This window comes from Myotis myotis, unplaced genomic scaffold (genome assembly GCF_014108235.1).
Source record: "Myotis myotis isolate mMyoMyo1 unplaced genomic scaffold, mMyoMyo1.p scaffold_m19_p_12, whole genome shotgun sequence".
In the NCBI taxonomy this organism is placed as follows: Eukaryota; Metazoa; Chordata; class Mammalia; order Chiroptera; family Vespertilionidae; genus Myotis; species Myotis myotis.
The window spans coordinates 65,712,430-65,727,133 of NW_023416316.1; the positions used below are offsets into that span (position 1 = coordinate 65,712,430).

The window sequence follows — 14,704 nt, forward strand, 5'->3', positions numbered from 1 at the left end:
ACAATTTAGGAATTTTCCAAATGCTGCTGCCTCTTGTGGGAGTCAGCATGAAGTTTGTACAAACACATCATTGTAGATACATAATATGCACAATCATGGAGAACGGGTATCCGGAATATTGTTTCTGAGTCAATAACAGAGGATTCTGTTGCTACCTTTTCCGACTACTTTCTGTGTATTTCTTGAAGATGCTTAGACTCTTACCCTTTGCTGATTTGATAATATGTGAGGTCATGTCTCAGTCGTATGATATGATTTCCTCTGGAGCAGATGTTCAGCGTAATTGAATGGGCAGTAATACAGTTAGAAAATCAATCAAAGTTTAGCTAGATTGAATTGAATTTCCTCATTTAGTATTAATTTATCGTACTGGGATTTTTTGCTTCTTTTTATTATTACAAAAACTCAGATGATGAATGCTGCATTAAAATAATGAGAAGTTTCAGTGAAAGTAAGGTATTCTGCTAAAATCTACTTCACATGAAGAAGGTAAGTCAGATAAAATGTATTATTGTTATAATGTGTGATGCTACCATTGGCTTTTCAGTGACATTTATCATTTTAGTCAGTGTGGCAATGAACTTTGCTTGGACACAGAGCTGAGAATTCTGGATAATTGAAAGGTTAGATAGACTGAATGATCAGCTTAATTTCTATGGGAAGTAAGCTTCTCAATTTTTGTTGTTGCAGGCCCACTGTAAGATGAAGAAATAAATTGAGTACACACAGAGAAAAAGACAGAATAGATGATGGTTACATGTCCTTTATTGTTGACATTTGGATTCCAAGCTCACACAGAATTGATTTCATAAATGTTCTTTCACTTTATCTTGCTTTTCTAATTGATTTGTGTAGGCTCTTAATGTCAAACCCTTAATTTAATCACAAATGGAACTAAAAATAATCATTTTTCTGATGCAATTAGAAAAGATACTGGAAACTTTGAAATGAGAATACTAAGAGCTAGCAAAACAGCTTAACTGTCAGACTAGAACTGGACTCTTCCCTCTAAAAGTTACAAAAATTCTTATTTACTCCTTGAAAACTTCTTACCCAGAATTAATAACTGGCCAGAAAGAAATAGCCTGTTGTAAAGAGGTGTGCTTTTTTGTTTGTTTTGTTTTATTGTTGATATATTTTTTAAAGCAGGGAAAAATCAATTCTTTCCCAAACACACTTTGTTTGGATAATTCTAAGAGAGAATCATCTACGTCATCAAGGACCACAACGATCCAAGAACAAATGACAACAGGATTACCCAAGGGACACATCTGACCCCTTGGTACACACTCCTCTGACACATGGCCATGCCTTTCCTGCAGTGTTTATTTTCTCACAGTGTGATGCTCACGGGGTGTGGGTGTGATGGAAGGCGAGGGGCCACAGGAAGTGCTGTGCTTCCACTGGTGACCAGATTGATGGATTGGCGTAAATCACCACAAAACAGTGAGAACCCTATCCAAGTCCCTTAGTATTCTGCCAATTAAAGAGGTGTTTAAAACAAAACTCAAGGAGATACATCAAAATGGTTGAATATAATATAGATGATAATTTAGTGTGGGCAAACAGAACAGAAAATTTATCAATGTATAAAAATCAAGTTAGGATTGAACAAAGGCACAGTATCGTTTGTAGAAAACATGCAATAATTTTTTACATGTTCACTCTTGGCTCCATCCTAACGCACAGTGACATGGAGAGCTTTGGGAAGGTTTCTCGTTGGACTGCAGAACTCTTAGCGGAGCAACAGACTTCTGAGAGAATTCTGCCAGTGAGAGGCGGCTAAGGGAAAAAAGGCTGAAGGGCCATTGGTAATGGTCTTCAGATACGTCATGGGTATGCAGACAAAGCTCTCATTAATTATGTTTTTACTTGTTCTATGTAGTCTTTGGATCTTTCTTAGTGTAGGGACAACTGACAAAGTATTGTAAAGTTTTATGAGGTCTGCATTGTATTTTGACATGATTCATCAATAAGAATGAATATTTACAGAGAAAGAAAATATGGAAATGTTAACAGCTGAAAAAATGTTAACAATTGATGCCTGTGAGGAAGGGTCTATGGATGTTCATTATAACCTTCCCTTTTTGAAACTTCGCAGGAAGAAAGAAGAGTGGCTACATGTATAATTCAACTAAAACATAGTGGGAGACGGAGAGCCGGCAGGTTCGGAGGAAGAAGCCAGGTGTCAGTGTCGGACGCAGAGCCAGGGGTGCCTGCAGGGCTGCCTGAGCTCATGTCCTCCATGTACAATGGGATGTACTTGTGATGTGGTCGAGCCAAAAAGATTAAAAAAAACACAAAAGCCCTCCTGTAATGATTTTCTTTAGAATTTGCCAGACAAGGTTCTGCGGGAATAAAAATGCTCTGTAATTAAAAACTAAGAGCCATATGCCAGCGCTTATCCTAGAGGAGTTGATTAGTGCAATGAGCGATATAACCAGGAGGAATCTGTTCCAAGGAGTTGAAAAAAAATTTGTATTTTTAAATTGAATGGAAATTTCAGATGCACCAACAGTGACTAGAAATAAGCTTAAAAAGAATTAATAACAAATGTCTCCAGAGTCCAGCATCCTATGTGACGGAGATGCAGGAACGCAGTCCATTTTCAATGCAAAGCCCCGTGGTTGCCCCAGGCCCAGGCTTCCGAGCTCCTCCAGGTCCTGCTCTGTCCCAGCGCGCACCCCACGGCACTTGCTGTGTGTGGTCCTGCAGGGGCTCTTGTTCCTGTTTCTCTGCGTCCCTAGGACAGTCAGGTGTTCTTTCAGCCCCACATGAAGCTGAAACATCTCTGCCTGCCTTGTCCTCTCAAACATAAAAAAGCAGTGAGCTTTGCTGGCCAGAGCACAACCACACGGAGAGAGGTAGCAGCATTTGGATTCCATGAGACAGCTTTGACGAGAAGCCAAGTAAGGGTTGGGTTGGGAATGCAGAGCGCCACCGAGCCCAGACACTCAGCCCTTTCTTAGTCTGGACGAAGAACGAGTTCATGTTCTTAGGCTCTTGTGGCTTTAATATGTTATGGATAATGAAACAGAAATCAGAGTTGCTGAGTTATTCTTTAATCGGTACGACATTACAATGCACTAATACATTCGTTTCTACTTCCCTCCACCAACGGCTATTTTGCCATATTCAAATGCTCGCTGGAAGTATAGTTACCACCTGGTCACAGGCTTCCGGGGCCTCCACCGCGTGGTGAATGAATCAGAGAAGTGACACTCACCTGGGTTTCAACAGGCAGGAAGTAGCCCAGAGTGGGCATCCTGTCTTGGGGAGGATGGAAGAAGGAAGTGCGCTGCAGCTCCACGGTTACCTTGGCAACTGTGGCACAATCATTGGGGCAGAAGTTAATTTCAGGCCATCATGTAATACAGCAGAGGCGAGGAGAGGGTGGAGGAAGAGGAAGCGGGCATTGGCTGGGTTCAGAAGCTCAGAGGGCCAGCCGGGAAGGTTAAGGCCGTGCCCGGGAGTCTGAGCTCCATGCACCAATAGCCAATTGTACTTTTGTTTTTTTTCACTGAAATTTGGTATTACCCAGCGACAGCCAACCCCCCCCACCCCCCCCAATGAAGAACAAACACGGCACTAATCTGGTTCAGGGCTTCTGCTGACCGTCCCTGGTCATTTATAACTCCCTCCCATCCCTCTCTTCTGGGAAACAGGACCAAACATCTTAAGTGGAAAGAATGGCGTGGTTATAAAAACACATTCGGTTCAGGGTGAACTGGTGACTAGAAACCAGGCTCTTCCCTGTAGGTAAGTGTGCAGACCCTGCCGGGGGCAGGGAACAGCCCCCCGCGGAGTGTCCCTGATAGGATGCCTGTTAGGGAACCGGTGTGGATGCTGCCAGGGCCTGGCGTCTCCAGCTCCACAGCCCTGCACACAGTCAGGCCACAGGAGCAGGGCGGGAGTTTGCAGGGACCGAACGGGAGGAAGGCTTGTTTTAGACAGACTCGCAGGGCATCCAGAGATCCAAATGCACTCGGGACTTAGAACACACGGACGGAAAAGTCGGCCGGCAGACAAGACAGAGGAGGGAAAGCACACACAGTGTCTCAGTCTCACAACCCGAGTCCGGCCCAGCGCGGGCCCAGGCAGGGCTGCGGGGCTCGAGGCTTCCTGCGGACGGGGGTGGGTCCTTCTCTCGCGCTGCTGGCAGCCACTCCGCAGGGCGAGGCTAGCAGCACTCGGGGTTAAGACACAGAAGTGAGGGGCTTGTCTGTCGGGAGTCACCCCGGTGTCCCCCTCTCCGGCTCCTGGAAGTCCGAGCGCCATCTCAGCCAGGTCTCCTCCCGCCCACCTGGGCCTCCAGGAGCGAGCAGCTGCCCTCTCTCTTCCGCAGGGTAGGGTGGGGCGCTAGTGACACATCCGGCTGGTCATCTCCTTCTGGAAAGCAGGGAGAAGGGTGGTTAGGGAACTGAAGGCAGAGCGGTGGCTTGTGGAAGGGTCTGACATACCCCTGTGAGCTCTGGAGCCTTTGAGCAAGATGCTACAAGCATGGCCATGAATAAGGCTTGGCTTGCAGATGTCATCTGTTTCCTGTTTTTGTTTTTAAATCAAAGCATCTTTAAAAACACAGCTAACTGGCTGAAAATCCAGGTTGCTTGCTTTTTCTGAAATATTGCAAGACCCTTTAACTCCAGCCGCTGTGGAGAGCGGCTACAGTGTTTGGACAGGGTCAAGCCTCGGACTAACGAGAGGGCACAGTCCTCTCGTGGCCACGTGCAAGTCCCAGCTTGGAGGGCAGGGCCCTCCCAGCACAATTATAGCCAACAGCTATAGTTAAAAGCTTGAACCTATGGTCCAAACGCGTGGCCCCACGTGCCTGAGTGATGTGGCTTGACAGAGTTCAGGTGCATGTAATTGAGTAGATTCGAAACCCACGAGAACGTTGTAACCACACCCTTACTTTGCCTCGTGGAATCTGGCTATAAAATAAAGACACGGCTTGTAGTCCGTGGCACTGTCGCTAGCTCTCCATCAGAGAGGACAGCGTCCCACTCTGACCCAGCTTTCATTCTCTTGTCTGTCTTTTCTCCATCCTTCCCCGCCCCCTCTCAGGCTCACCGAACCCAGCTGAGCTGGCTCGGCACGAGCTGCCCCTTCAGAGGCAGGACATGCTTTCCAGGTTACCCCGGGCCCCACCACTCCCGCTGGTCTCGCCATCAGGAACCAAGTACCATGTACGGATGGATAGGATCGTTGGATTTATGCTGCTGTGTTTCTTGGAGAATAATTTCTCTTTACCTAAGTTTCCATCAAAGATTGAAAAGATGAAGCACAGTCTAAGTGGGTATGAGTCAAGAAAAGCAGGAGGGAAGACATTTCTTACTGGAAATGCAGACTATACTAACGGGTCTGACATGCAACCAACCACCTTGCCTTTTACCCACCTACCGCCCTCTCGTGGGCATGTGCAGGGGCTAAAGGTGCCACCCGTTCCCATTCTGTGGGCCTCTGCACAGGCTGAGCCTCTCGTCTGTGCCTTGTCCTACCACATCCTGCCCTCTTTCCTTGGCTACTCGCCATAATTTTTCCCAATCAGCAAGAGACATTCACTGCCTGGCACACCTTCCTACACTCCCTCCCACCCCACTGTGAAGCTAGCCACTCCCCCCGCTTGTGCCCACCTGGAGTCCTGCATGCCATGAGCTGGGCCATACTCTGTGTGTGTGCACGGACTATGGGCCTTCGCCACTGTGAGCGACTAAATGTCAGGAAAAAGAAACTCTCATTCGATCACACATGTGCTTCCACCATGTGTCCCTCACTTGGCACAGTGCCTGGCACAGGGCAGCGGCTCCTCTTTCCTCATCCAGGGCCTGGAAGGCAGGCTGGAATGAGCCCTGCCCTGTGCAGCATTTGGCAGGACACGTTCAATGTCATTTCTAGGAGATGAATGAGCTGCGTCCAAGTCCCACCTGCTGCAGCACTGATGCCAGAGGCTGCACCCCTTGCACACTGGCCCTGGATCACCCCAGCCTAGAAAACAGGAGTAAAAGGAGCTTGAGCATGGGCGTGTCCAGGTGCTCAGAGACTCTGGGAAAACATAACAATGTGTTGGTTAAAGAAATACCAGAACATACTAGCACATAGAAGAATTTAGCACCCCTAGAAGATTATTAAATGCATGCAAGTACATACAGATACATAAATTGAACAATTAAATGAGCATCTAATTAGGTCTATTACTTGTACTATGTAGCAGGTGCCTGGGAGATGAGGTTGTTGTTTGCAAGGAGCTATACTCTATCTTGGAGAAAGAGCTATAGATCACAAGCTAAAATATAATAACATTCCCTGGCCAGTGTGGCTCAGTTGGCTGGAGCATTGTCCCATACACTGAAAGGTTGTGGGTTTAATTCCAGGTCAGGGTACATACCCAGATTTCAGGTTTGATCTCTAGTTTGGGGTGTGTGCAGGAGGCAACCAATTGATGCTTCTCCCTCTCCCTCTCCCTTTCTGTTCTTTTCTTGCTAAAATCAATGGGGCATATCCTCGGGTAAGGACTTAAACAATAAAAAAAAAATCAATGACATACATGCAAATATTTAGAGGAAGGGAGGCCATGAGGCATGGTAGAACTGAATTCACCCACATTTACAATTTTTAAAAATATGTTCTTATTGGTTTTTAGAGAGAGAGGGAGAGGGTGAGATAGAAACATCAAGAGAAAAATCGATCGGCTGCCTCCTGCACGCCCACACTGGGGATTGAGCCTGCAATCCAGGCATATGCCCTAACCAGGAATTGAACTGGCCACCTCTTTCACCCACATTTAGATCCCACTTCTGCACTCACTACCCTTGTGTGACCTCTCTGTGCCTTTGGGTCTTGGCTGAAATGCCCCTTTTTAGGGTGCCTTCTCTAACCTCCGAGACAGCCCCACCTCTACCCTGCGGTGCCCATATTACATCATGTAACCCTTCCCCTAACCCTGTGAAGTGAGACTGCCACCCCTTTGGACTGAGGCGCAAACAGGCTCAGAGACTGAGAGCAATTTATCAAAGCCACACGGGAAGTGGCAGGGGTGGGATTCGAACTCAGGGCTGAGTGCAAAGGCCAGATGTTCCTATGAATATGCATTCAGATGATATTGATTTAATATTGACTTATATATATAGTAATCACAGATGGTCGCAGTCATTCCTGAATTTTCAAAATGCCAGAGATGTATTTTCATCACCCAGACTCATGCCTCTTTGAATTACAGGTGCAATAAATACTCAAACACTTTCGTCACTAAAGACTGCAGGCACTAGAAGTAGGGAAACAAACAACAACAAAGCAGAAGAGGGAACCGTCTGAGAGTGCCTCCTCACACACCCCGCAGCCCCAAATGCAGGAGAGAAGCTGCCCCCTGGGATACCTCCTGACATCCTTAAAGAGACAGAGAGCTTGCAACAGCAGATCAGAAACCCGAGGAAGGCAGACTCAGCTGGATGCACCCTTCAAAAGCCTTCAAAGCTGTATTCTAGCACTTCCCCACAGGGTGGCGCACAAGGAGCTGGTTAAGAAACAATGGATTCTGTGGGGGAAACCCCACACCCCAAACTGGCCAGGATAGGGATCCACAGCTTTCCTCCTCATCAAAGCCCTCCCGCAGGCCCTGGCAGGACCAGTGCACTTCTTCCTGCGGAGGACAGCGGCCTCAGCCACTCCTGCCCGGTGCTCTCTGCGGACGCCTTTGCCAGTGCAGGAGCTGGGGCATTGGGGAGTATCAGGGCATGCCGCTGAAGAACTCCACAGGGTGCTGACAAGGCATCTGCCGCAGTTATGAGAATTTTCAGAGAAATATTCATAAGGACTGCATTTGGCCTGTATTTGAAGATTTTTGAAAGCACTAGGTTTTTTTTTTTTTTTTAATAAATTTATTTATTTTGTTAATCCTCACCCAAGGATATTTTCCCATTGATTTTTAGAGAGTGCAAGGGAGCGGGAGAGACAGAGAGAACATCTGTTAGAGATACATCTATTGGTTGCCTCCCACACGTGCCCCAATTAGGGCTAGGGATCGAGCCTGCAACCCAGTTATGTGCCCATGACTGTAATCGAACCCAGGACCCTTCAGTCCAAGGGCCAGTGCTCTGTCCATGAAGCCAAACCAGCTAGGGCTGACGCACTAGATTTAAAAAAAAAAAAAATCTATCCTTAAGGAAAGAGGAAAGCTGGGTTTGGGTTCTCCTCAATCAGTAACACTTGCTTCCATGTAAGGGAGCATTGATTCCACCAAGTCCCTGGTTCCCCACTATCAACAGGAGCAATTTCCTACTCCACCCCCTGGCAAACAGCGCCGTTTATAACAGGGACCTCCCCGCCCTTCACCTCCTATTGAGCGGACCCCCACCCACTCCCACAGCCCCTGGAGTCCTCCCCGGTCTCCAACAGGCCATGGCCTATCAAGGTTTTCAGTAGTTCCTCAGGCTGCTTGTTCTGGGAGAAGCTTTCTGCTCTCCCAACCTGGCAAACTTGACACCCTTCAAGACTCAACTGTCAGCTCCCAGGAGGGTTCCCGGCCCCTTCCTGGGCTCCCCGTCACTGCTTGCACGCTCCCGTCACACCCCTCTCCACCAGCGGTGGGCTTCAGCATCCATTTTTCCCCGAAACTGAGAAGACCTTTAAAACCTTGTTGTATATGAGAGTATGATGTGGGATATGCTGGTCCTCACATAACAGGATATATGGTTTGATCCAATTATTTGGGGGAAAGTACAAGCAAAATATGAGTGCAACATAACTGGATCAAACTATATGTACTGTAATTAGTATAATTTTGATCCATTCCCACAGGACGGCTACTGCTGGGCTGCCTGTTGACATTTTTTATTTGATCATCGAAGGGAGCAGAGGCCAGGGCCCTGACCGAGGAGTCGGGGATTGCGTGTTTAGAAAGTTCTTGCAGCACATGGGCTGAAAATCGCTGCACTACATCACACGTTTCAGTAACCTAGTTTTTACATGAAACAGAGACAAATAATTGATGTCTACTGGGTGTCCGTTATTGTGCTAGCAAGCAATTTTAGCAACATTAGAAATTATAAAATAAACTCCAAAAACAATGACAAAAGTCAGGAATCATAGACTCTGCTAAAGCTGGGAGAACACAGACATTATCTAGTCCAACCTCTTCATCTCAGAGGCGTGAAAACGCAGACCAAGAGAGCCAGTGACCTGCCTGAGGTGGCACAACTACATAATGGCAGAAACACTCTACCCTTCAGGTTGATTTGAGAAAAGCAAGAGTGTGAACAAGTCCTTTTTAGAGCTGGCTCAGTGAGCTCAGGTAAAATCCCTCTCCCACCAGGCTCTCCTCAAGCTACACTCCTTCAGTGGCTGTCCACAGTCTGCAAGCGGAGTCCCACCCTTAGCATACAATGCTCTTCTCAGCTACTCAGCCTCGGATCCCAACTCTCCCCAACTCTCCTCTCCTGCTCCAGCGGTTCTCAACCTTCCTAATGCCGCGACCCTTTAATACAGTTCCTCATGTTGTGGTGACCCCCAACCATGAAATTATTCTCGTTGCTACTTCATAACTGTAATTTTGCTGCTGTTATGAATCATAATGTAAATATCTGGTATGCTATATGTCAGGGGTCCTCAAACAACGGCCCGCGGGCCACATGCAAATACAAATATTGTATTTGTTCCCATTTTGGTTTTTTACTTCAAAATAAGGTATGTGCAGTATGCATAGGAATTTGTTCATAGTTTTTTTTTTTAAACTAAAGTCCGGCCCTCCAACGGTCTGAGGGACAGTGAACTGGCCCCGTTTAAAAAGTTTGAGGACCCCTGCTATATGTGTTTTCCGGTGCTCGCGACCCACAGGTTGAGAACCGCTGTCAGCAATCCCCGTATATATGCTTGCATTTGCTCCTGGCTTCCCACAACCCCTCTCCCAACTCTGCATTCTTCAAGGCTCTTGCTCAGTGCTGCCTCCTGGACAACCTCTCTTGCCCCCCTCCACCTCCCCGCCGCATCCCCCTGAAGTGGCAGGCCTTCCTCTTCTGGTTTCCCTGCAATCCTTGATCACTTCCTGGTTCCAGCATGCGATTGGGGGGAGATGAACCACATCTTGTTTCTATTTGGATTCGGGTGCGAAAGCTCTGACACATTCAGGGACTGAAAAACATTTGTTAATGAAACTAAATCCAATGGAGAACAAAATTATTAGGTCGATAGACCCAGTGAGATGAGAGGTGGAGGGAAATCTGCACTGAGGACCTACTCTGTCCTCATGAGGCACCTGCTCGGAGGCACTTGCATTTATTTTGTGTACTTCTTTCTCAGGACGCTACGAACTACACTTTGCTTTTTCTAATTTGCAGAGGAGGACACGGGAGGCTCAGAGAATGGAAGGAACTTGCCCAACTTCACACAGCTAGCAAGTGAAAGAATAAGGAATAAGGATTAGCACCTGTATTTGGTTGACCAGAGAACAAAAATAAACAAAAAACATACTGTTTCCATTACTCTGCGGGGGGCTGGAATAAAAGGAAAAGAGGGAGGGAGGCCTTTGTTTTTCTAGTGCTTTAACCCGTATTAGGACTAGCAGTTCCTGAGAAGGACAGCCCTGCTGAACTTCTGTGAAAAAGACTTTTATGTAAATGAGACGCTCCCCCATTAACCACCAGGAGAAAACCAATGGCTTAAAACTGGGCAGTTTGAAGCACTCAACCTAATGGTAGGTTGGCCCTAAGAGGGAAGTGAATTGCCTCTCAGCTATGAGCACACACACATACACACACTTTCCCCACTAAGGGCTCTTTGTCAACACATTTTAAAGGTAATATGTTAAGGTAACTGCTGCTGAAAAGACAAAGGAGAAACGGTGAGTCACCAGAAAAGGCAGTCAGGCAGGTGCTCTTTCCACAAAGTGCTTCCTTGCCCACCTGCTCAGCCACAGCCCCCGGCCCCAGCTGGAGCGTGGCCATGCCTCCCCTGGAATCAGCCACCAGTCTCTGCCCTGATAGAGACTTGGGAAGGTCCCTTTGGAATGCTGCAAGAACCACCGGGACATTTCTGCTGGGGCTGGGTTTGGGATGTGGGTAACATCAAAGCCGTATTATGGGGAAGATTTTCACTCCTGACAGCAAAGTTAGGCCCCCTGTGTGTGGGTGGGGGGGGGGGGGGAGGCGGGGGCGGAGAAGAGGGGAGAGATGCCCAGGTCAGAAAGATGGTTCCTGTGTACCTTCCATCCTATAAATTCCATTTCTTAACAGGCTTTAAAACCACCAATTTGTATCTGCATTCTCCATTTGTTTCTTTTGTTATTGGCTACGTTTTCCCTTCCCTAACATTGTGTGGATCGAACATGTTGACATGAGAAATTCCATTTCTCTCAGGAGTCTTCCCCCGTTCCCGCCTCCATCCAAACAACGGTGCTGGTGACATCATTGCCAAGATTTCATCAGAACCAGCCAATCCCCTCGCTCCTCCAGGGTCCTCAGTCCCTGCCCACACCCGTCTCCCTGAGGCCATATTCCACACTGGGGGTCAAGCAGGTATTGGGCTATTTCTTTACCGAGATCACACTCACTGGTAGCAAAAGCAAGTCCCTTTGAAACTGTCAGGTCAGTACGAATCACTCCAAGATATGCCTCAGTGTATGTGGCTTGTTGTGAGCTAAAGGCCACCTTAGCTTCAGGCTCACGAGGACCTTCTGCCCCTCCCTTAGCTTCCTAGAAGAGCTTGAATTAGGGGCCTTGTCCAATATGAAGAGATTATCAGCAATAACCTCTTCTGACCTATCTATCTATAGGGCAGGACACACTTCTAATTACTAAACAGCTCTCTTCTTAGCATCCTGCCATGACCCTCTGAAGCCCTCCAGGCGCTGTACCTCATCCCTAGCTCAGGATGTCTTATGCACCCACGTGTCCTTTCTGTTTTTGAACCTCTCATGCATGCGGGGTCTCTAATTCATGTGTGGGGGGTTCCCAAACACATATATGTAATTAAATTTGGCCTTTTCCTCTTGCTAATCTGTCTCATGACTATTTGATCATTAGACCAGCCAAAAGAACCTTGAGTTTCTTCCTCCCCCACAATGAGAAGCAGAAAAAAATGCAAGTTGACATAGCAAGGGATGACGCAATAGTTAAACCACGTGGTAATTCCTGAGTGCAGACACGGGCAAGGTTCAGTGAGGTTTCTTCGAGCATCAGACACTGTGAGCAGCATGACCATCCTGGTGTCAAGAATTCCAGGAATAGATCAAACCCGAAACGCGGGCATATGCCCTCGACCAGGCGGGACCCTTCAGTCCATAGGCTGATGCTCTATCCACCGAGCCAAACCAGTTAGCGCTTATGGTGATTTTGATTTGAATTTCTCTGATGGTTGGAGACGTTGAGGATCTTCTCATGTACCTGTTGGCCATCTGTATGTCTTCTTTGGGAAAATGTCTATTCAGATGCTCTATCCATTTTAAAATCAGTTGTTTACTTTTGCAATGGAGTTATATGAATTCTCTATATATTTTGGATATTAGCCTCTTATCAGATATATGCATAACAGATGTTTTCCCCATTCAGGAGGTTGCCTTTCATTTTGTCGATGGTTTGCTTTGCTGTGCAGAAACTTCTTAGTTTGATGTAGTCTTAATTGTTTATTTTGCTTTTGCTGTCAGACTAAAACAAATTATTGTCAAGAAAAAAAAAGAATTCCAGGAATGGGCAGGTGTGGTTTTAGGAGCTATAGATGTGGAAGCGGAGGTGATATTGTCTTAAGGTATTTGATAAGAATCAAAATCAGCTGTTGTCTCCAAATCCTTCATCTGAAGGACTCAGAATGTCCTGTGACACCAGGCTGCCTACTGACTCCAAGGTCTACCCTCTCTAATCCCTGCTGGTATCAGCCCAGCAGCTGGGGAGGAGCTGCTGAAAGCCAGAGGCATAAAACTTGTTCCTACTCATCTCCACCTCCCAGCAGATAAAGTCCCAGCAAGTTCCAGGGGCTGCAAGCATCTCAGGACCGCCTCCCTCTCTCCAGCCTCACACACACCTTCCTTGTTTGCTTCTGTATCTGCGCTGTTTGTTCCGCAGGGAGAGTCCCATTCCCTTCCCCGGCCCGGAACACGCCTGTCCATCCACCCATGCCCTGCTGATGCATCTCTGAGGTTACACGCTGCAGAGAGCGAGACAGTGATTCAGAGAAAGGAAAAGTCTCGGCCCCAGGGCCTGTCAGACAGCTAGCTGTCCCTCAGACAGGGGGGCGGTTCTGCTCTGAGGGGCAGGTTCCCCCTTTAAGAGGCAGCCCCGGAAAAACAGCAGGCTGCTTGCTGCAGGGAAATCCCTGGAAGAAGAGCAAAAAATTGAAAGAAAAACAAGCAAATACTAAACATCCCACCTGCCCTTGGGCACAGGGGGCCTGGGTGTCAGGACCACAGCTGTCTACCTGCGGTCAGAGCTCCCTCCACGCGTCGTTTCTCCTCTGGCTTCCTAGAATCCAAACAGCTGCATGTGCCAGAGAAGGTAACATTGGTCCTTCCCAAATGCCTTGACAGTTCCCGGGGAAGGGCCCCCACCCCGCTCCCCTGGTCAGGCGAGTAGTTGCAGGGGCTGGGCACCGGGCATGACTTTCTCGGGAGCCCTCACTCCACCCACAGTGAAGGCCCAGAGAGGACGGCTCTGCCTTGGCCTGTAGCAGGGCCACTCAGGGCCTTCTCCAGGGGCGCGAGCCCAGTTCCCCTCCTCCGCTGGGCCTCCAGCTGGTTCCTGGCCCTGGGGAAGGTCGCAGCTCCCAGCTCCCTGAGTCCACCTCGGAGATTGTGTCCTGCTCGCCCCCAGGGCTCAGAGCACTTTGTTCCTGTCCTCAGAGCCTTTGAAGCAAGGAGGATTCGGCTCCAGCCCAGGGCAGGTGCCCCGAGCAGGGGTCACGGGCAGGGCCTACACATGGTTTTTAGAACTATTAACGTAGTTGCATCTGCTCAATGGGAATTGGGAGAACGAATTCTGGTAGGAGACTGACACCAGCCACTTCGAATGAATTTTGGAGCAAGGCTTTAGACAGATAAATAACTTGGTGAATGAGTGAATGAATGAATGAGTGTCAGGTCACACAAATGGAATAAGGAAGATGGGGCAGTGGCGTAAAGCCTTAAGTAATCAACAGAAGTGTGCTGTGCTCCTGCCCACCACTCTTGCGCTTTCCCCCTGTGCCAGGCACTGTGCTCACCGCTGAATATCCATGATCTCATCCAATCCTCCCAGCTGCCTATGTCCTGAGGGGTGTAGTCCTCATTTTACAGATGAAACACCTGAGGTTAAGCACCCTGGTCAAAGGTTAGGGTAGTCAAGGTTGGAACGTGACGCCCCGTCTTCCTAAAGAGTGCCCTGGCATCGTGCCCACGGGATCTTCATTCACACCCCCAGGTGCTTTCGGTTCAGCCTCTGAGTCAGCGGCCGCATGAAGCTGGCGCTGGCCAGGGGAGCAGGGACCGGCTGGGGAACCACTCGTGGGCGGCCACAGCTGGGGCTGCTGTCTTTCCTTGCCAGCATCCCACAGCCTGAATTCCTATGAGGCAGGCAGGGCAGCCAAACTACAAACATTTTTTAAAAAAATTCCTCCCAAATTAAAGGACATGTGGGAGCCAACCAGCACACAGGAATTAAAAACGTCTTTTCTGCTTTCTGTTAGGGACGTGGGTGGCAAACGAGCCAAAAGGAATAAAAATAGAAGCCTGGCAGGCTGGCCCTTCCTC

General features: G+C 48.1%; 1 protein-coding gene across 3 annotated transcripts in view; it reads right to left on the reverse strand.

Moving 5' to 3' along the window:
- Positions 1-747: 747 nt before the first annotated feature.
- Positions 748-14,704, reverse strand: part of MOB3B (MOB kinase activator 3B) — a 186,444-nt gene continuing 172,487 nt past the window's right edge. Inside the window, exons 5-6 of one of the 3 annotated variants that reach the window (XR_004971335.1) lie at positions 3,227-4,389; positions 748-3,009 (exon numbers count right to left, since the gene is read on the reverse strand). Coding sequence is in view for 2 of the 3 variants with exons in the window: in XM_036331310.1 (XP_036187203.1) it covers positions 4,360-4,389 (30 nt within the window). In the remaining variant the exon portion in view is untranslated. Of the gene's footprint in view, positions 4,390-14,704 lie in introns of all 3 variants that reach the window. The other 2 variants (XM_036331311.1, XM_036331310.1) reach the window with 2 other exon arrangements.